This window comes from Mastomys coucha, unplaced genomic scaffold (assembly GCF_008632895.1).
Source record: "Mastomys coucha isolate ucsf_1 unplaced genomic scaffold, UCSF_Mcou_1 pScaffold6, whole genome shotgun sequence".
In the NCBI taxonomy this organism is placed as follows: domain Eukaryota; kingdom Metazoa; phylum Chordata; class Mammalia; order Rodentia; family Muridae; genus Mastomys; species Mastomys coucha.
Window position 1 is genome coordinate 40,027,368 of NW_022196912.1, and position 23,071 is coordinate 40,050,438.

Below are 23,071 nucleotides of genomic sequence, written 5' to 3' on the forward strand. Positions count from 1 at the left end.
AGTAATGACGAGTACTAACCAACTTTTTTTTTAAGGTTTTAAAGATTTATTTATTTATTTATTTATTTATTTATTTATTTATTTATTTAGGTTTTTTGAGACAGGGTTTCTTTGTATAGCCCTGGCTATCCTGGAACTCACTCTGTAGACCAGGCTGGCCTCGAACTAGAAATCCGCCTGCCTCTGCCTCCTAAGTGCTGGGATTAAAGGTGTGTGCCACCACCGCCCAGCAAAAGATTTTTTAAAAGATTCATTATATGTAAGTATGTGTATGTCTTCAGACACCCCAGAAGAGGACATCAGATCTCTTTACAGGTGGTTGTGAGCCACCATGTGGTTGCTGGGATTTGAACTCAGGACCTTGGGAAGAGCAGTCAGTACTCTTAGAAGCTGAGCCATCTCTCCAGCCTGCAATTTCTTAATTATAACTGGACCTGGTAAGTTTTATCTGCCTTCTGACTAAAACCATACTAGCCATGTAAGCACCAGTACCATCATCTCTGTGCTTTTTTCCATTTAAATGAGTAAACAACTTTTTTAGTCACATGCATTTGATTACTGTGATCTACACTAGAAAGATATGTTTTCATAAATATCTAAGCTTCTAAACTAAAAGTAACACCAGACACCATTGTATTACTATTTCTACTAACTACCCATCCTATCTCCTTGGTATAAGTTTGTCATACTACCTCAACTTCCCAGTTCTGTATACTCCAACTTTAGCAACCCCAGCAAAGCCTTATCCTAACATGAAAAGGATAAATACCTGAAAAAGTGTTATAGAGCATATTAGCTCCCATCTGTTAATTAAAATTCAAAAAGGTCTAAAGCGTTCCTTAATGCCTTTCTGGAGAAAATGAAATTAATGCCAGTATCTGTAGACAGAACATTTATTTCATATAGTGTTCGAACTTTTGGGATTTCATTCTAACAGTAACAAAAGGCCTAAAGCCTAATACCAGCTAGAATACTTGCTAAATGAGTGGCATGAATTGAGAGCTGTGTCACAATATCAGAGACTTAATATGCTACTTAGGCCCAAGAGTATACACTACTCTAGCTATAAAATAACAATGAACCAGGGTATACTCCCTCCACAAATAGTTAAAAATCATTTAGAAGGAAAGATGTTACAAAAGGAGGAAGAGACAGAAACACACACACACACACACACACACACACACACACACACACACACACACACACACAAATACTCTGGAAGCTGCAACTATTCCAGATACTGTCAGAAAAAAAGTCCTGACTTCTGTATTCCAATGTTGGCAGCTGAGTACTAAGTAGTTGTAACTGCCATGTAAAATATTAGTCTATCAAAGATTTCAAAGATATTAAGGAAAAATATCCTCCGTCTTATCAATTAAAACTATTACACACAGCCAACATTGCTGGTGTGAGAGGAAGAGGTAAACAAACCAGTGCCTAACCTTTCCCTTCAGCCACAGAACTTCAAGGGAAAGCATTCAATAAAAGGGAAAGATCTTGACTTAGTTCTAAGTAAACAACAGGTATTCTAATACATAATACAAAAAAAGTTCAATAAGGAAAACACCAAAACCCCTTGGTCAGCTTACTAAATATAAGTTCCACTACAGCCTATAAGGCTACTAAAGACAGGAAATGAGTTGTATTGGCAAGAACACCAATCAATGTACTTTCATTTAGCTTTTCTTATATCCAAGACAAATTAAAGCACTTTGGTATATAATTTGCCCTACATTATAATGTTATTCATAGCTAACCACTATTTATGTGGTTACATTACATGTATTATTAGAGTCAACTGTATTAGCTGTCTCAGCATCCAATGAAAAGGTACATTAGCTTAGCTATGCAACTGCTATTGGTATCTATAACCTGTGTAACCCACATAGAAACTAGAATCATGTTATCAAGCTCTTCCTTGCTTATCCCAGATTACTACTCTCATTTCCCATCAGTTTTGCTTGTTTTGGGATTTCTTAGGTAGAATTATATACTATATTTTTTCCTGAAATTTTTCATTTAGCAGTTTTTCAAATAGTCCATTCCTTTTTATTGCTGAGATGTATACATAGCTAACGCAGTATGGTTTGTTTATCCATTTTTCCTAATGAATTCTTTGCAGTTTTCTGCTCTTAGAATAAATTTGCTACAAATATGTTTTTAAAGTTACTTTTATAAGTTTGCACCATTGACTTTTGGATATCACAAAGGTGGTGAAGATGTAAAAGATGTAAAGAGAAGAAAATTTATAGTCATCCATTGCTACTTTAATTCTAGTCTGTAAATTAAATTATTTCTTGAAGTACTGAGGTAAAATGGTAAATCACACAGTAAGTTGTATTAGAAAGTGCACTGAAGTAATTAATGCAATCGTAGCTGGCTTTGGCAGAATTCTTGGTATTATTCTCCTAGAAAAGAAAAAAGAAAAGAGCGGATTCATACCACCACCACCCCCAGCCCTAAATGTAGCATTTTTAAAAGGAGAATGATAGCACAGAAAAGCTCAATGGTAGAGCACTTGACTAGCCATAGGTTCAAACGCCAGCACTATAAAACAAGAGCATCATTAACAAAGAACAAAATGAAACTTCACCCAGTGAAAAGCACGTGGGTTAGTTTATGGCTAGGGATGTTTAGTTAGTAAAGTGCTTGTCTTGTTTGCATTGGAGATAGAAGCAGTTCATTTCCAACTCCATAGCAAGTTTGAGGCCAGCTTCTTCTCTCAAATTAAATTTAAAGGACCTCTTATTACCATATAGCTCTGATGCCATACTATTCAGATTCATTAAGAAAATAGAAGAGCAGGGATAGGGAGATGGCTCAGAAGAGCACTGACTGCTCTTCCCAAGGGCCTGAATTCAAATCCCAGCAACCACAAGGTGGCTCACAACCACCTGCAATGAGAATTGACGCCCTCTTCTGGTGGGTCTGAAGACAGCTATAGTGTACTCATGTATAATGATAAATAAATCTTGGGCTGGAGAGAGCAGGAAGTGAGTGGAGTGACTGGGGTTGACCTGAGCAAGCAGAGGTCCTAAAATTCAATTCCCAACAACCACATGAAGGCTCACAACCATCTGTACTACTACAGTGTGTATTCATACATAATTCTTTAAAAGAGAAAGAGAGAAAGAAAGAGCAAGTTGATAACCCCTCTCAATTCACTTAAAGGACTAAAAATAAGAGACCAGAATGTTAGCTGTCCTATAGTAAAAGGCCAACCTACGGAAGCTTAAATTTTTTTTTTTTTTTTTTTTTTGGTTTTTCGAGACAGGGTTTCTCTGTTCTAGCCCTGGCTGTCCTGGAACTCACTTTGTAGACCAGGCTGGCCTCGAACTCAGAAATCCACCTGCCTCAGCCTCCCAAGTGCTGGGATTAAAGGCCTGTGCCGCCACCGCCCGGCAGAAGCTTAATTTTTTAAAAAACTTGCCCTGGGTGGGCTGTTATGAGATACACCTTTAATCCCAGCATTCAGGAGGAAGAGGCAAGCAGATCTCTAGAGTTTAAGGCCAGTCTGGTCTACATAGTTGAATTCTAGGACTGCAAGGACTACACAGAAAAATCCCTTGACAACCCCACCCCTCCCCCCAAAAACTAGCCCTAACACAAGATTGTACTCAAAAAAGTTAACAGCTGGGCAGTGGTGGCCCACCCCTTTAATCCCAGCACTTGGGAGGCTGAGGCAGGTGGATTTCTGAGGCCAGCCTGGTCTACAGAGTGAGTACCAGAACAGCCAGGGCTACACAGAAAAAACCCTGTCTCAAAAACCTCAAAAAAATCAAAGTAGATATCACCATTAACCTAAAAGTAGCACAAGATACAATATTGCAGGCTCCCCATTAGATCACTGTGGCTTGTTGATTGGTCAGCTATTTATTATTTATGCTTTTTATGTTTTTATTTATCTGAATGCAGTGCTTATACTTTTCTGCTCTCTACCCTGGTCTGGGGCATTCTAACACAAGATAGAGCTCCATTGTTTCAGAATGACCATTCTAACTGTATAGAACCTTTCTAAGATGTATATAGCTTTGGACTCCGCAAATGTTTTGAGTGGCTTCATTAGTAAAAAATTACGAAATGTCTGAAGAAACACTCAATAGGCTTCAAAAAACCATGGGCCATATACATGTTAACAGCAGTTTTCATGAAGGAGGATTGCTGTAGTATACATACTTTTCACTGCCTTCCTAGTACGACTAAAGCTACGATTTTCTTCTTCTGTGACAAGTTTGTCAAAAAGCAGATCTCAAGGCTTCAGAGACAGTCATAAAAATGGCTTTTGAAAGGATCTGATAACTTATCAATACATGCACACACACCCCACTTCCAGGATTTGACAACCAAAAAATGTCTCCAGATGTTGCCACAGCATGGAGGATAAAATACTGATCTAACTTATACTGACAACATTCTATTCCGTTTTACTTTCTTTTCCCATTGCTTTGATAGAACTCTTAGAGCTAAGCAAGCACACAATGATATACCCAGTCCTCTCTATTCACTCTTCAGTAAAAACAAAAAACCCTTAGCATCAAGTAACTTACATAACCCAAAGGCAAAATACCAAGTCAAGACTATAACTTTGTTATGCCCTGTACATAAGTCTTTGGTTCTAGTCATTTTGTCCAAAGACCTACCTTCTTCCAAAGTTCTAAGTGTTAACTCTACATTTAGTAAAGTGCCCAAATTCTGCAACACAGAAAGGCATATTACAGTTTACAGTCAGCTACCATGCATTAAGGAACTACTGTGTTTCATTCATGTAGAAGCATACAACTGGCTTCAAATCTTTATTCTATCTTTTACTTACTTTGTGATCTTGACCAAGTTGCTAATTTGCTTATGCTTCAGTTTTCTCAACTTTAAAATAGAAATATTAACAAGTTATGGGAATAGAGAATATATACAAAATTTTAGGAGTACAGAGAGTCCTTGCCTAGCATTCAAGAGGCCCTAGGTCCAATCATTAGTTATTTATAACACACACATTTTAAATTAAACCTTATCAGAAAAAAATAAACTGATAGGAGTTCAAGGCCAACCTCAGCTACACACTTATCTCCCCACTTTACTCCCACACCCCAGCCCCTCAATGTACTTATTTCACTTACAAACCTCTAACAGTGGACACCATCCTCAATTTACAGATGAAGAAACATTATCTGTTCAGAAACACAAGGTTTCCCTTTTTCTTTGGGTACCTTACTAAATTACAAATTACAAAACAAGAAGGGTATGGTTATGACTATAGTTCAGTGGTACAGCCCTTGCCTAGTATACCCAAGGCATGAATTGCTAACCTGTCAATCATCAGATTCTTCTTGACTAATTTATCACTTCCATACCTATGTTCAGATTATAAACCTGTCAGCTCACATGCACACCATGAAGTCCATGCAGCTACACCATTACAGATGTCCACAGGTGGCTGGAGGCATGGCTCATGGTGGCAGAGAATGGTTAACATTTGCAAGGTCCCAATTCTCATATATAAAGGAAAAAAAGCACAAAAACAAAACTTTAATCAAGCTTCTCTTCTGATTTGCCCAAATTATGGTTCTTACCAACAGACCACCCTCTAGTCACACACACACACAGAAAAACCTTCCCTCAGGCTTCTATCCCAAATCCTCCGAATGGCCCAGAATAAGGACAACCACTTCCAACACTGCTCCCTAAATACTCATCCTCAAACTTCATTATCTCTGAAGTCTTATATGAGGTTTGTTTCCTTCTAACTCTACTGCATTTTACTCATAAACACCTTATAAAAATTACCTATTATAATTATATTATAAATTACTCGAGGGGGAAAAAAAAAACAATGGTTCTCAGTATTTGCTCTTCAAACTACATCAAACTCTCCAGCATACTTGCCAACCTGAAGACATGCTTTCCCAGGGTACTTTTCCAGGTTGGTTGTCAAGGCGAAATTCAGCTAATTTGTGCATCTGTGTACAAATTAGTCAACCTACCTACCTCTTCTATTTCTGTCTTGTGCAAGAAAAAAAGTAGTGTCCTAATTTCAAGAGTTCTCTTTTATTAAAAGGATATGCATAAGAGGTCTCTGATAAATGTCTGGTCACTCCCTCAAACCACATCAAAAAAAGAAAACTCCCACATTTATGCTTCCATAAAACCCTAACTTTCTGGGGCTAGAGAAATGGTTCAGTGGTTAACAGCATTTGCTATTCTTGCAGAGGACCCCAGACTCCAGTTGAGTTCCCAGCACCCACATGGTAACTCACAATTAACTCCAGTTCCAGGAGATATAACCCCTGACCCCTTCTTCTAGCCTCTCTTTGGACAATGCATCCCCATAGGTGCTATATATACACACAGGCAGGACATAATTCTTTGTTAAGTGTGTGTGTATATAAGAGCTGCAAGATGGAATACATATTCCTTTGTTTCAGAATTAAACTGCTAGTTTACAAAAAAAAATCTGTGATTCAGAACTGCATGGGTAAATAAACAACAAAGTGTTAACAATAGCCATCAATATATGCTATTAAAGTCTGCTATTACTATCCTAGTTGACATCTCTTGAATGTAAAAAACTCAGGCCATAGAGCTGCCTCCTGTAAGCTAAGCAGGGACTGGAACTTAAGATCACACAGATGTTAACATAACAAAATGTCATCTTTACAAAGCAACAAGAGTTTTCTGCACTTCACTACCAACTGATTGCTTCTGACCCCTAACATCTGCATCTATCATCAACCATGATAGCTCAGATAATCATGATAGCTCAGATAATCTTTTGTTTTAGTAAAACAGGCACGTTATGTTTTACACAACAGGGAACAAGAGTTCTAGGTTCCATTGGTTTGATGTGATTAAGAAATGAAGGCTAGATGGGAAAAGTCCTTTTTTTCCATCTCTTATGAAACCCTGCATGCTTGCCTTTCAAAAGGCAAGATATGGAGCAAGCCTATCAGCTACCAGCTGTCTCTTATAAAGGTGAAATGTAAAGGGCAAACCAAGCAGCTACTTCATATCAGTCTATAACTACCTTTCAATGTGCATAGGAGTCATAGGAGTAACTGCAGGGGTAATATTTGACATTCTATGGTATGCTATTTAAATTTTAGAAACTCGCTTTACTGAATAAGAGATCTTTGCAATGACCCAAGCTAAAACAGTGCTCCCTCTAATAAGGGTGAATGAAGCTTAGCAGTTAACATCCCTGCTGTGACTGGATAGTGCAAAACCTGGAAAGCCCTCCCTTGCTCATTCAAACCAGAAATGCTTTCATTTCATTTCCATACAGCGGACTTTAGTGAAGCAACAAATAAAGACACACTAGTAAGTAATGAAATTTGACCAGGACATGGTATTCTTTAGATTATCTGTAGCCTTTTCATTTAGTGAACTCTCCCTACACACACACACACACACACATCTTTAGCAAGGAAAGGCTCAACGTATTCGTTCATGAAAAAAAAAGCTATGTCTAGATTTTTCATTCCTAAATCTTGGGGGGTCGGGGGCAATACTAGCATCTCTTGGGTAAAAGTCCCCATGCCTCCTATGACATGAAGAAATTACAGATCTCTGGACCACTCTCCTGGCACAAGGTTTAACTAGGTCTTTTTCAGTCTTGTGCAAGCCTACGCGGCTGCTCCCAAGTTTTATAACCCAGAGCCTGGGAAAAAGAGTTACCCACCACGAGAAAGCTCTAAAACAGGTATGAAGGAAGCCTGGGGATCATCTCACCAACTCTCCACCCCACAGGTTTCTCGCCATCGAGAGAGCACCACACAAAAGGGTCTCGCTCCTGCCGCCCTACTCCTCCCTCACTGCTGCCGGCGAGGACTCACGACTCACCAGGACTGTGGTGCAGATGGACCTCAGCTCCGACTCCACTTTCTCCCGATAGTCCTTGATCAGCTGCAACTTCTTGTCGGAGGTGTCGGTCTTCTGCTCGATGCTCGAGATGACCCTCCAGGCAGACCTGCGGCCCCCGACCACGTTCTTGTAGGCCACCGACAGCAAGTTGCGCTCCTCGTTGGACAGCTCGGCGCCCTGCTCCGTCACGGCTTTCATGCAGGTGGCCATGTCGTCGTAGCGCTCGGCCTGCTCGGCCAGCTTAGCCTTCTGGATCAGCTCGGTCTTCTCCATGGCGAGCGAGGGCGAGCGCCGAGCCGGATCCGGAGTCCTCCTGAGAGCCGTGAGGGGCGGGGCGGGGCGGCGCCGGCGAGGACAAAAAGGAGCGAGGGGAGAGCACGTCAGACAATGCGGCCGGACGCCCGCTTTGTCTCGGCGCACGAGGCCGCGCGTCCTCGGGCCTCTCGAGGGGCCGCCGCCTTCCGCCCGCGCCCTCCGGCCCGCCCGCCGCGCCTCCCCAAGGCCGGAGCGCGAGCCCCGCCCGGCCCAAGATGGAAGCGGCCGTTAGAGCCGCACCTTCCCGTCCCAGCCCGACCCTCAGGCGCGCGGTAGCCTAGCAGTCCCGAGGACCGTGCTCCGCCAACCCCGGCCCAGATCCCTCGCAGCGGCGGCGGCTGCAGCGACAGTCCCAGAGCTGTGCCCGCACTCACCTTCTAGTCTCCGCGGCCGCGACGCGAGTCCCACCACTTTGATCTGCTTTGGGCTTTAGCCGAGGACCCTCCCGTCTCAGCCTAGCGCGGAGCCGACGAGCTCGTCACCGACCAATAGAACGCTGCACCTCCCTGGGGAGTCCCGCCTCCAGCTTCTCCTCTGGCCAATAAGGAGCGAGCGCGCGGAAGGGGGCCCAGGGGGCGGGGCGGGAAGCGGAGCGGAGGCTCGGAGGGTGGGTCTGCTCGGGTAGGTTCGGTTGGCCCGCAGGCTGCGGCTTCGGCCACGGGGTTTCCTCCAATTAGATCCAGGGTGAATGGACGTCACTGTTGCCATGGCGATGCTTTTACCAACTCCCCTCATCCTCCCAGCCAGCCCGGCACTCCTGGGTGCGGCACGGGACCGGAGGTGCGTTCGACCTCCGAGGCTGCGACCGCGTGTCCTGCAGCAGCAGCCACTGCAGATGGGGCGTTGCAGCTCTCGAGCTGCTGCGGCTGCAGCTGGACTTCGCAGGGGTGAGATAATTGGCCGTTTTGTTGCACAAGCGCCTTCCTTTCTTTCACCTTCCTGTTCTTGACAAAGGTTTGGATCCCCAAGACATTAAAATGCAACCCTTATAATTTTCCTGTTTCGACTGCAAATTAGATATATCCCGATCCCTATTAAAAAAGAACTCGTTCCTACAGAAAGTGGCTTAATTCAAGTTTTCACACAGGCACCCGAAAGCCAGCAATTCCTTTATGGACAGGTAGCTTCAGGAGATCTGGGCAGGTCCGCGTGGCAGCGTCAGGTAAGCTTTTCTTTAAAACGGGAAATGACATTAAGCACTGTAGACAAACACAGCTGTGACTACCCGCTCCCCGGAAACATTTTTCTTAAACATTTCTTTCCTACTTTTCCACGTTAATGTCTAAATACACCCCGCCCCCAACACACCTTTGTACTCTGTAAAGCATGTATACATGCTTTTGTTTTTTGTGTGTGATGGTTTTGGGTCTCCTCCCTCCCCCCCACCCCCCCACCCCCCGCCTGATATTTTTGTGAAGATCCTTGTAAAGCAAAATTCTCTGGTGCTGACTTTCTCCTGTTTTCCTCCGCACGATAAACACCCTTCTGAAAAAAAAAAAAAAAAACACGTGCCCCAGATGCTATGTATTCAGGGTCACAGCTAACATATTTCTCCTTTAAATCGGTTCCCTTATCTCCTGGCCCTTCAATCCAAGTCCAAGAGAGGTGGCTGTCCTACCAGACTTTAAGAATGAAATTACCACCTGGATTCTGCTGAGATTACCAGTTCCTCTAGGGTTCAAAGAACTTCAGTGACTGCCACAGGCAAAGTGGATTCAAATGCTAAGCGGAACCAAGCCGACCTGGAGACTCCAGAATGGAAGGTCTGACATTGTGCACAGATGGGAGGGGAGAGAGGGAAGGGGACCAAAGCTTCCAGAAATTCAGATCTCCTCCCAGCTGCCCCTCCCTACCCAACTTGTAAAGGTTGCTTTGTGCTCTGACCAGGAGAGGCCTGGTTGGAAAATGACTCTGTCTTAGTACAGAAATGCCTTACTATGCTCCAGTGCAGCGGCGGACAGCCCAGTGTTATTTCTGGAATCCCCAAGGCCAGGCTGCACACACAAGCGTTTATGGTCCTGTGGGTTGGGGTGGAGCTGGACACACAGAAATCCCAACGGAAAGAATTTACATGTGGAAGGTCAGATAAAATGCCTTCTATACAACCAGTGAATTTCAAGATTCCCTAAATTAGAGCAGCAAGCCCAGTGCATAGAGAGGAGAAGCCCATGGAGGTGATGAAGGAGACAGAGACATTTGAATGGAAATTCAAAAGGGTTGTTTCAGAGAGGCCTACCCAAAAGGGGCATATGCCAAATGTTTACCACGAATAAGCTCATATCATCATGTCAAATCAAAAACATTGGCACACTATGAAATTATAATATCTGAGGGTCTCCATAGAATCCACCTGTGTCTGAAAAAAAAATCTCAGGAATTCAAGTCACAGAACCCAGAAAAGCTGACATTTCTAGTAGTTTTATTTATTTATTATTATTTTATTTATTTAAGGGTCACACTGGATTTAAATCCTGCAAGGATTAACTCATTCAATATACTTAATGCCACTAAAAGGCAAACACCATCTCCAATTCAAAAAAAAAAAAAAAAAAGGAAAATGAGGCACTGCCTAATCATAGTCATGGACGGGTCACCCAGCTACTTGGCAGCAAAAACTACATATATGGACACGTGTGGTGTTTGTGTCACCCTTGAATCTTTGCTGTGACTGTCCCCCTAGTCTTCTCGAGCTGATAGGGCTTGTAAGGATTCCAAGCCCCTGACTGGTCTGTCTTCTTGGCAGTTCATCCTAGAACATAGGAGACGTATTTAACATCACGCCAGTATGCCGGGAAGGATTCTTAGGAAAGTACTTTGTAGTGACCTTATTTTTCCTGACTCCCCTACGAAGAAGTCTCTGGAACAGAACAAGACACATGTATTTTGCAGCCAGATGATCCTCAATCTCAGTCCTTGATATTTACAGTTTGACCTTGGGCATCTTGTTCCTCCTTAGCTCTCAGTTCCTAGACCTAGAACCTGTAAAAAACAGTTCCTAACTCAAGAGAGTTGAGCCAGCTATCACGTAAGAAAATATGGGTCAGCTGGGTGTGGTGGCGCACACTTTTAATTCCAGTACTTGGGAGGCAGAGGCAGGTGGATTTCTGAGTTCGAGGCCAGCTTGGTCTACAGAGTGAGTTCCAGGACAACCAGGGCTAGACAGAGAAACCCTGTCTCAAAAAAAAAAAAAAAAAAAAAAAAAAAGGTTATCTCACAAGTATCCGGTAAGTAGAATTAGTTTTGTCCAGTTTCCTCCCTCCTGCTTGGGGCTGGGGAAGGTGCCCTGCTACGAGGACCTTTGGAGCCTTGTGAAATGTTAATGAAAACCTACCTCTTGTATCTCTGCTGTAATCAGCACAGATAAAGACTGCCGGATGGGATTCCGCGTGTTGCCATAAAGATTTTGTTTTTTTAAAAATAAGATTGACATTTCATTTTTTAATTTAATCTTTTCGAGATGGGGTTTCTCTGTATAGCCCTGGTTGTCCTGGAACTCACTCTGTGGTCCACAGTTGGCCTCAAACTCAAGAGATCTGGGATTAAAGGGGTGGACCACCACCTCCCAGAGAGAAGGACGTTTTTAATCAGTGAATTTTGAGTAAGTAGATTGCCCTCCTTGTTGTAGATAAGTCACATACATTCAGTTGAAATCCAGGAGAGAGAAAAACAGCCTCCTTGGGGCAGAGCAAGAGAGCCCGCCAGCAGTCCGTGTTTGAGTGTCCTCTGCAACAGAGGCCCCTTTGAAACCTTTGGACTGAAAATGGAACGTCAGCTCTTCTGGGGCTCAGCTTAATGGCCCACCATGCATAATAAGTCATTTATTTATAATCAGTCTCTCCTATTTTTATATTGTAGTAGGTAATATTAATTTGTCAACTTGACAAGGTCTGGGTTCGTGGAAGAGATAAGTATGTGGACATGTGTAAGGGGCCATCTAGATTACGCTAATTGAGGAGGGAAGACCCATCCCAAATGCAGGTGGCATCATTTCATGGGCTTAGGTCCTGGTCTGCAGAAACAGGGAAACCCAGCTGAACACTTGCATTCGTCTGTTTCCTGACAACAGATGTAACGTCCCATCTGCCTCAAGCTCTTACTTCCGTACCCTCAAACAAACCCTTCCTTCCTTATGTTCTTTTGGTCAATTACTTTACCACAGTATGAGAAAAGTAACGGATACATGTACACTCTACATAAGTTCCCTGGGAAGCCCCCCCAGCACATCCAATAACTTTCTATTCAGCAAATGATCTTTCCATAGTTTTAGATAGATACCCACAAGATGCCTCTCTTCCCTCTCCCTGACCAGACACCAAGCTTTCTGAAGCCTGGAAGAGGGGCTTGGGGGAGGGCTGGGGGGATGAGGGGGCGAAGTGCTTGTTTGTTTTTCTGTCTCAACTCTCGAATGCCCTCTAAACACCCTGTAGTCTGAGTGGTTCTGCTATCGCTCAGACCAGTTAAATCACCTACTCTGTTGGTAAGCCCTAGAGTTAAGATTCAGCAACAGGACAGTCTAGCTTCTCTCTTCTACAACAGCCAGGACTCTGTATGCTTGCAGTGGGGAGAAGCCTCGACCATTGGCTGGCGAGAGAACAGTGTTTACTTATGTGAGGCTGGTGGGTGGCTAAGTATATATGTACTAGTGAATTGGCCGCTGCTTTTATTTTCATATTGGAAGCTCCTTTTCATTCGCAACGTATCTAAGAGCAAGTGAGGCACCCTCTTATCCCTTGCTTATTCTCTTTGATGGTTTCTGTATTTCTTTCTCCAATTCCAACCTCCAGACTGTGGGCAAAATTAGATCTCACTCCCTTGTCCCTGTGCCTTCCCCCCCCCCCCCAAAAGGCATTCAGTGAAGGCTTGTTTTGTGAGCGATTTCAGACCATCAAGCGGATCCATGCCCAGTCACGCTGATGGTTAGTATCATGGGCTCAGTGTGTGTCCAACCACATATAAAGGCACTGAGCTACTTACTGCCTGGAGAAGCAGAGAACAGAGCTATGTTCAGTCATTGTGCTGACTCTGAGAGCTTACCAAGATCCTTGAAGCTGACACAGAAGGTCCTGGATCCCTCAGGAAACATGACAAAGCTGAGGTAATGAATGCACACCCTAGTAGTAGACTGTCCAAGCTTAAGGGTCTACCATGTGCCAGATGCTATCCTAGATGTTGGAGTTTTTGGAAAGACTAAGCTATCCTCTGCCTACAAGGACTAGAAGAGAGTAAAAGATAAGATGCTTAACTTGGAGCTCAGTAAAGGCTCGAGGAAGCACACCACAGAGCTCCGTGAGGCCCTGTTGTGTAGGATTATCCACTGAGCCAAGCAACCACTATCTTCGAAGAGTACAGTTGTGGCCACTTGCAAAAAAATCATCCCAGCTAGGCTAGTTGACGATTAACATCCCCTAATAGGAAGAAGGAAGGTCAGAGAGGGTCAAAGGACCCTCACGAGTACCCAGCTGCTCCATATCCCTTGTTCTAGGCAAGTCTGCCCTAACTGCATGTGATCTTGGGAAGGATATGCATAGACTAGGGAAGACTAGGTTTGTAGGACTCCACCTATGCAGCTTTAGGAAACCTTCATACACCCACACTCCTGTAACACTCATCTATACTCTGTAAGTAAACTCCCCAAACACTTTGATTTCCCAAACTTTGGTGAAATCATCCCTCAGTTTGTCAATGGGACCTTATGGGAAAGGGAAGACAGTTTATATGTCCTATGGGGAAGGACTTTTCGCAGCAGGCCCCTCACTTGGTTTCCTAGACCACAACCATCCAGAAGTGGCTAGTTGTAAGGTATAAGTATCAACTCTTTTTTTTACCACCAGGTGGTTCTGAAGGGAACTCAGGTTTGTTCCAAGAGATGGATGCCCTGGGATCCAGACACTTCTGTCAAAGCAATCTCTAATAAAATAGAGATAGCAAACTTATGAAGAGCTAATGAGAAAAACATGAGACATCAGAATAGATGGCCCATATATATGAGAGCCTAGATGCACAACAATGAATCTTAATAATCATACAAAAAAATGTTCATCATGTTTTCAACTTTGTCATATTAGGCATGTACTATATATACCTGTGTATGTGCATATATACATATATGTACATGAATGGTGCCTTCAGAGATCAGAAGAGGTCTTTTTTTTTTTTTTTTTTGGTTTTTCTAGACAGGGTTTCTCTGTATAGCCCTGGCTGTCCTGGAACTCACTCTGTAGACCAGGATGGCCTTGAACTCAGAAATCCGCCTGCCTCTGCCTCCCAAGTGCTGGGATTAAAGGCGTGTGCACCACCACCCAACAGAAAAGGTCATTTTAATAATGACCTGAATTATTGAGGTAATTCAGAGGAGCCTGAATTACATATGGTTGTGTGCCACAATATGAGTGCTGGCGTCCAACAAGAGGAGTCACTGCTCTTAACTTCTGATCCATATCTCTGAATATACGTACATATATACATATTTCTTTAAAGATGGAGTCTTGTGTAGCTTAAGCTGGCTTTAAACTCACTGTGCAACCAAAGATAATTTTGAACTTAGTATCCTCTTCCTTCCTTCTCTCTGAGTGCCCCACAAGCCTAATTTATGCATTATCCAGTCCCAGGGTTTCCTGCAAGCTACATGAGCACTCTGTCACTGGGCTGTATATAGTCCCAGCTCTACTGGATAGTTTCTAAATTTTAAAATTTTAACTGATCTCTGTACGAGTTCTTTTTAAACTCTTCTGCCAAAACTGGAAGTAGAGGTCAGAGACTCCTGTAGTTTCCCGGCCTTTTCCTTATTTGAGACCCCCCCAAGGCATGAAGAAAGACATGGTTATATCCAACTTCATCTCTCTTTTTCTTGCTCTTAGCAGGTTTACCATTTTCTTTGCTTTTTTCTGTTTGTTTGTTTTGTTTTTTTCTCCCTCACTAGGCATAAATCCTCTTCATTGCCTCAATTTTCTAGCTAATGATGAGGAAGGGTGCAAGGAGAGAGGATGGATGGACAGAGCAAGCAGTAAGAGATGTGCTTTTCAATGCCCAGAGTACCAGGGCTTTAAAGTTTTTGCACATAAAGCAACAAACCTTTAATAGTCACCCAAATTATGACTCATCTCCAGACAATTCGGGAGAGCTGCATGGATGAGTGAACACAGAGAACAATGCACACAGGAGCTGATTGTGTGTGCCTCACAATAAGTGCCATGGGAGTTGAGAGAAGGGAGAGAGGAGTGTGGGCAGGAACGAGGGCAGAGATTTCAGGCAGCAGGAGGTTCCAGAGTGAAAGGGACCATGATAGGAAGCCATGAGAGACATAGAAACAAGAGTCTACACCTTTACACTCCCTGCCCTGGTAGAGCAATCCCTGAGGAGGCCTCATGCTGGATGAGGCCAAGTGTCCCTCCCTGCCCCCCCAAATAGCTGGATTAGTTACATTCACTGCTGCGACAAAATACTTCACAAAAGTCAACAGCTCAAGGATGCAGGCTGTTGTGACAAGGAAATCGTGGGGGAGGATGCATGGGGTAGCTGGTCACAGAGAGTTGGCAATCAGAAGCACGAAGAGATGAACAGTGGTGTTCAGCTGTAGTTTTTATTAAACCCAGGACCTCAGACCATGGAATAGTGCCACCCACAATTAGAATGGTCTTCCTACCTCAATTAACCCAATGTAGAAACTCCCTTACAGACATACCCAGAGTCTAGATCTTGTCAAGCTCAACCAATGTTAACCACACAATGGCTCAGACAAAATGAGGGAATGCAGATCACTTGGGAGACCATGTCCTAGCTAGAAGGGGTGGGATTTCCTCTGCCTTCATTGTTATGCCACAACAGCTTAGTCACCAAACACAGGGAGATGTTAGCAGGCACGGGTTGTGCTGGAGAAACTGTATACACTCTCGGTACACGGTCCCTGAGCAGGCCCATTTCATTATAAATGTGAGCCCTTCCCATTTCTTTTGCAGTGTTGATTCAGTCACTATGACTCATTTGTAGCTCAGCAAGTTGAGTGTACCAGGAAGCAAGATAGCATGGGTTCAAAGTAGGACTCCATCACTCCCGTTGTTATAGCATTGTCCAAAGGGTACCTGACCACTGGCTGCCTCTGTTTCCCTATTAGTAAAGCAAAGATGGAAATAGTAGTGTAGTGGTTCCTTGCCTTCCTCTGAAGATTTCTTCCTTTTTTTTCTTTCTTTCTTTCTTTCTTTTTTTTTTTTTTGTTGTTGTTTTTTTGTTTTTTTATTTTTCAAGACAGGGTTTCTCTGTATAGCTCTGGCTGTCCTGGAACTCACTCTGTAGACCAGGCTGGCCTCGAACTCAGAAATCCTCCTGCCTCTGCCTCCCAAGTGCTGGGAATAAAGGCGTGTGCTGCGACTGCCCGGCTCTTTTTTTCCTCTGAAGATTTCTGAAGCAGCATTGACAATGTCCTCACCTTGGTTCCTTTCCTGTCTTGGTTCTTGGCTCGCCCCACTGCTGTGTTTCAGCCTCTTCTGGGCTTTGTTCGTGCTGTCCCCTAACCTCTGACATTTCCACCTACCTGGCTATCTGCTCACCTCTCAATTCTATCTGAGATGGCACTCCTCTGAGCTATCCTCAACCCTCCCAGTTGTCAGAGCTCAGCCTGTCCTGTGATTCTTTTTTAAGAAGTCACTTTGGGTCAGCTCTGGGCTGCTTGCCGCCCCAGGCTGAAGGTACCTTAAGGCAAGGGCCTTGTTTATGTGATTTGCCTACATAGCATCAGTGCCTAGCTGAGCATTTAGTGAATACACTGGGTGCCAAGAAAGGGATGGTGAACGGGATGAATTAACAAAGGCAGGAAGGAGGAGCCCAGAGGACAGGGTGAGCTGAGCTACTGCTCAGGATGGCTTCAGGATTTGGCCAATGTCCAGCCACAGCTGGAGACACCCGTGACTCTAACTGGGTGGGGGTGGGGTGGGTGGTGGAAGATCCAGGCAGCCCCTCCCACTCTTCTTCTCCTAGTCACATCCAGCTCAATAACCAACAACTGCCCCTGAAGGTCTGACAACTAAAATCCCTAATTTAGCTGAACAATTTCTCTTCTGGGTTTCCTTATGTCAGGGTACTGAGACTTTTATACATCAAAATATGATGCTCGGGAGCTTAATCCATCAAAAGCTACCCCTGGAAGAAAGATGTCTTTACTCTGCTCAGCTGTTAATACACCACGAACTGCTTGCTCTTTGCCTGGGGTAAGCGATTGATGCAATCGATATTAATGAGTAAATGATTGCCAGCCATTCTCCCCACTCCTAATCAGCCACCAGACTGAGGAAAACAGCCTCCCTTTGAAAGATTCTTCAGCGGGTGAGCTGCCTGAATGTATTCAGATGGAATCCGGTGGCAGCGGCTGCTACAGTTGTTGCGCAAACTTCCGGAGAAAGGGGGAGAGGCAGCAGCTTGTTCCTTCTTGAGCCAACAGATTTAAAACATGAACCCAACTGAGAGCAATTTACACACACACACACACACACACACACACACACACACACACACACACACGGGGAGGGGGTCAGTGTAACAAGAACTTAGTAACCATGTAACCCTGTTTGGGTCTTCGACACACAGGAAGTTGTAGCTGTGGCTCATACAAGTCAAGGCTCATTTTGAAGGTAGAGTCAGGGCCCTTACAGTAAATCACAGAGGTTTAGTTATTCCCTGATAGTGTCATCACTAAGGGGTCCTCAGACACCCATGAAAAACTAAGGGGCATTTGAATTTCTTAGCTGGACTTTTACCTAATAAGTGCTCAGAGAGTTCACACTTTTTCCTAGACGGTTTTTTCTTGCCAACTTGATACAAGCTAAAGTCATCTGAGAGGAGGGAGCCTCAACTGAAAGAAATGCTTCCACAACATCCAGCTGTAGGGCATTTTCTTAATTAATGATTGATGCAGAAGGCCTCTGCCCATTGTGGGTGAGGCAGGCCATCCCTGAACTGGTGGTCTTGAGTTCTTTAAGAAAGCAGTCTGAGCAAGCCAAAGGAATAAGCCAGTAAGCAGCACCCCTCCGTGGCCTCTGCATCAGCTCCTGCCTCCAGGTTCCTGCCTTGTTTGAGCTTGCTTCCTTCAATAATAGTCTATGGTGTAGAAGTGTAAGCCCAATAAACCCTTTGCTCACCTAGTTTCTTTGGTCATGGTTTTTCATCACAGCAATAGTAATGCTGACTAAGACATGTTTCCATCCCCCTTTCTGCACAGGGGCCAGCATAGTCTTATTTTAGCTACTGAATTCCAAAAGATGGGTGTCTTAGTGTTAAAATTTTTGCCTAGCACATGCAAGACCCTGGATGTGATCCCCCAGTACTGAAAAACAAAAACAAAACCCCCACTATTATAATGATCACCCCGCCCCCTTGACTTAAGTGTAAGACTGTTAGTTCTTTTTCTGGTTTTATTTTTCTATGTCGCTTTGGCTGTCCTGGAACTTTGTAGTCCAGGTTGGCCTCAGACTCAGAGATGCACCCTCCCTGCCTTCTGAATGCTGGGATCAAGGGCGTGTACACCACATCCAGCTGTTAATTCTAAATGATGGCGAGAGAGTAATGTACCAAGTCTATAGAACAAAGAGGACTGGTGATGGTGTCTGGCTCAGCTGTGGCCAGCATCACCCTGCAGACCTTGCCCAGATAAGCTTTGTGGCTTCTGCCATTAGCCAACTGATAGCAGGACATACTGCCCTGACTCTCTAGGTCATGAGGCACCAGACCTTGGATCCCATTCCCTGCAGTGGCACCATCCTTATTCAAATCCATGGCACTAGTCCTAATGTTACCCCTAAAAGACCTTCTCCATAATCCCTGCTCTTTAGGTGCCTCGCTCCAGGTACGATGTGACTATGTCTGAGTCACATGCCAGGCCACATATCCACTAAGATGTAAGGAGAATTCCCACGCAGAAGGGTTTCAGAGGCTGGGTAACCTACAAATAGCTCACAACTCTACTGTTACATTTGGCCTGAATGGCAGAAAAGGCAGAAGCTGCGGGGAGCCTGGGAGAGGCTCAACTTGGAGCTCACCTTCCTCTCGCTGGGAAAAGCAGGGGAAACATGACTATTACTGAGGCTTCTACTTAAGGGCCTTTCCCCAGCTCAGTTCAACCTCTTCCATAACCAACAAGTACCTCCCTCTTGCCGAAGGGACTATTCTACCCCTGGATTATATCATGCTTCTTGATGAATTATGTCATCTTGGTGGACCTTGTCAAGGTCCCCTATGAGAGGAACAAAAAAGTTATTCATTAAAGAGTTAACATTTAGTACCATATGCTGGGCCTTGAAGGAACAGAGGGGACAAAGGCATCCCTGTGTCTCAAGAGCAGAAGGTCCTATCCAGTGCCAGTTGTGTGGAGGTGGGAAGGTTTGTAAGACCCCCGACCCTCAGCCAGTGGTACTAACTTTGAGACGCCCCCACCCTCCACCCCCAGTGAGACACTGAGACCGAGATGCAGATCGATGCAAGAGTAAGAGGTTTATTTTACTGTGCTTCGGGGTCAACCTTCAATTAGTCCCTCAAGGTGAGTGACCAGAAGTTGACCGATTTCCACCCCTCCCCCCCAAATGACTATTACAAGCAAGTTTTATACTTTTTAGGGGCCCAGGTTACAACAGCAAGGTTACAGTTCAAACTTACTGGCTAAACATATTGACCTTTAAATCTATTGACTAGCAAGCATGACACACACTTAAACTCTACCTGGGACTTTCCAGAGGGTCAGTACATTCTGAGAATTCTTTTTTTTTTAATAATCTTTTATAATTATATATTATATATATATACATATTATATGTATATATATATAAATTATATATATTTTATAATCTGCCTGGCCTGTGTTAGTTCTTTTTCTATTGCTGTGATAAAACACCAAGACTGCCTGGCAGTGGCAGCACATGCCTTTAATCTCAGCACTTGGGAGGCAGAGGCAGGTGGATTTCTGAGTTTGAGGCCAGCCTGGGCTGCAGAGTGAGTTCCAGGACAACCAGGGCTACACAGAAAAACCCTGTCTTGAAACTGCTCCCCTCCCCCCCAAAAAAACCAAACTAACACCGGAGGTGAGTTGGTTTAAATGAGCATGAATCTGTTCTTGGCCATTGAGAAAAAGAGGAGACCATTCCTCCTCTCTAGATAAGGAGATAAGGAACCGTGAGTGTATGAGTCATGTTTCTAGTGCTGTGATAGGACACCATGACTAGGTATCTTTTACAGGAAGGATTTGGGGGTGGGGGTGGCTTACAGTTCCAGATGGCTTAGGGTCATACTGATGAGGGCAGGTAGCCTGACAGCTGGGGCAGCAGTTGAGAACTCACATGTTGAACCACAGAGGGGAAGCAGAGATAAAGACTAGAAACCAGTGTGTGGCTTTTAAAACCCCAAAGCCTGTCCTCAGCAACATACTTCCTCCAGCAAGACCACACCTCTTAAACCTACCCAAATAGGGCCAACATCTGGTCACCAAGTGTTCAAGCCGCCTCACAGGGGAAGCATGGCGGGTTGGGAGCAGGGTAGTTAGAAGACAATGCGTGTGCGGTATGCATGAAGATGAAGCCTAGGATGAACTGCTGCTGAAAGTCTGAAGATCTTTGAACATTTTCCTGAGGAATGGATGCTGAAGTCTTTAGGTACCACCATGTAAGTAATATACTTAACAAAATTTATCATTTTAGCTATGGGTGATGTATGTATGTGTGAGTATGCATTTGGAAGTCAAAGGTAGGCATCGGGTGTCACTTTCTACTATATATATATATATATATATATATATATATATATATATATATATATATATATATATATATATATATATATAGAGAGAGAGAGAGAGAGAGAGAGGAGACTATATATAGGAGACTATATATAGTGTGTGTGTATATATATATATATATATATATATATATATATATCCTATATATATATAGGATAGAGTCTCTATTGATCCTGGAACTTACAGATTGGATAATCTGGTTTAGCTAGTGAGCTCTGGGGATTTGTACCCCTGCCCAGCCACAGCACTGAGGTTAAAGATGCATGCCACCATGCCCCTCTTTTTATGGGTGCTGGGTCCTTACAAATAAGCAGCAAACACTTTGCTTACTGAACCACCTCCCCAGCCCCAAGGTAACTAATTTGAAATCCTACTTCCTGAGTTACAGGAAGCAAGAGAAGCAAGTGGATGTAACTTTCTAGAAGACCCTCTGGCTGTATCATAAAGAATGAGGTGAAGGTCCTGGGGTAGGAAGCAGATTCAGTGAGCTGGGGTAGGAACATGGAGGCAGTAGTGAGGCACGGTGACAAGGGCTGATGGGAAGGGGAGGAGGCGAAGATATTTCAGCGTTGTCGGTTAGATATTGGAATTCAGAGACACCCACAGAGTTAAAATGTCTTTTTTCTAACTCCTATTCACTATTTTGACCCCCATGTCACATCTTGGGGGAGAAAGTGAGGAGATTATGATCTTATAAAATTGATTTTTAAGTAATTCTCTATCAGCTCACAATTATTTCAGAATTATAAGCCATTTGGTTGATGGCTTTCATCTTCAATATATGAATATCAATATATATTTATATAATAACATTATTTCTTACATATAACATATATATTTATATTTACTGTGTAATATATATGTTTGAATATAAGTATATAAAATATCTTTATTAAATTATATATATTTATCAATATGTTTATATTATATTGATCTTGAAAGTAAGACAAAACTATCCATTCCTGGGTGTTTCAAAACGCACGTGCCACACCCCTTGTGGGCCCCCACCCCCACCCCAGCATACTCTGCCTTAGTCCTTTGCCAGCTTTCTCTCTTCTCTTCTCACTTGCTCTGGTCATGTGTAACCCTGCCTGCCTTGCTTAGCAGCTGGGCTTTCTCTACCATCACAAGGGGGGAAGTTGTGACCTAGGCAGGAGGGATAGAATGAGCCTTCCACAGAAGCACAGGCACTTCCGCTTTTCTTTACTCCTGTCAATCTCTTCCCAGAAACTGTCACACCTCCCAGATGCCATCCCCACCCCCCTTACTTTCTGTAGCTCAGGATGCTCTAGAAACTTTAATCATGCGGCCCTTCCTCATGGCTCACTCTTTGTTTTGTTTTGTTTCGTTTTGTTGGTTTTTCGAGACAGGATTTCTCTGTGTAGTCCTGGCTGTCCTGGAACTCACTCTGTAGACCAGGCTGGCCTCAAACTCAGAAATCCTCCTGCCTTTGCCTCCCAAGTGCTGGGATTAAAGGCCTGTGCTGCCACCGCCCAGCTCTCATGGCTCACTCTTACTTGTGAGACTCCAATGCTTGTGCATGTAATCAAACATGGTTTTTCTCCATCTTACATCAATTTAATTTGTAACTCAGCCAAAGAACCTAGAAGGGTGGGGGGGTCGTCTTCCCTCCCTCCTTTACAGATTTTGTTTTGTTTTGCTTTGTAGGCAAATCCATAGGCTTGGACATGCATCTAATGGACTAATTGATTAGAGAATCATATACTTGTCGAAGGGAAAAGCTTTAAAATGCTTTTAAAAACTTTCCCATTGGCATTAATCATCATGTTCTCTGAATGGACTCTGGCTATTGTGCTCGAGGCTCTGTATCGCCTAGCATTCTCAGTTCCCAACAACTTCTGCTGTCACTGAGAGGTGAATTGTTTACCACGTGCCATGAAGGTCCTCCAGCTTAAGAGTAATAACCATGTTTGTGCCTTTCCCAGCTCATCAGGAATATGTAGCAAAAATAAAGTTATTCCCTTCAGATCATCAACCTCAGAAACCTCAACTTGGTCACTTCTCTGTCTGACTCCTTGATATAAAGAAATGAGACTCGCCAGGCAGTGGTGGTGTATGCCTTTAATCCCAGCACTTGGGAGGCAGAGGCAGGTGGGTTTCTGAGTTTGA

General features: G+C 43.8%; 1 protein-coding gene across 1 annotated transcript in view; it reads right to left on the minus strand.

The window, feature by feature from the left end:
* Ywhaq (tyrosine 3-monooxygenase/tryptophan 5-monooxygenase activation protein theta) overlaps positions 1-8,687 on the minus strand; it is a 27,885-nt gene extending 19,198 nt beyond the window's left edge. Inside the window, exons 1-2 of the mRNA XM_031355816.1 lie at positions 8,547-8,687; positions 7,837-8,170 (exon numbers count right to left, since the gene is read on the minus strand). Coding sequence (XP_031211676.1) covers positions 7,837-8,130 — 294 coding nt within the window. The 5' untranslated portion in view covers positions 8,131-8,170; positions 8,547-8,687. The remainder of the gene's footprint in view (positions 1-7,836; positions 8,171-8,546) is intronic.
* Positions 8,688-23,071: the final 14,384 nt, after the last annotated feature.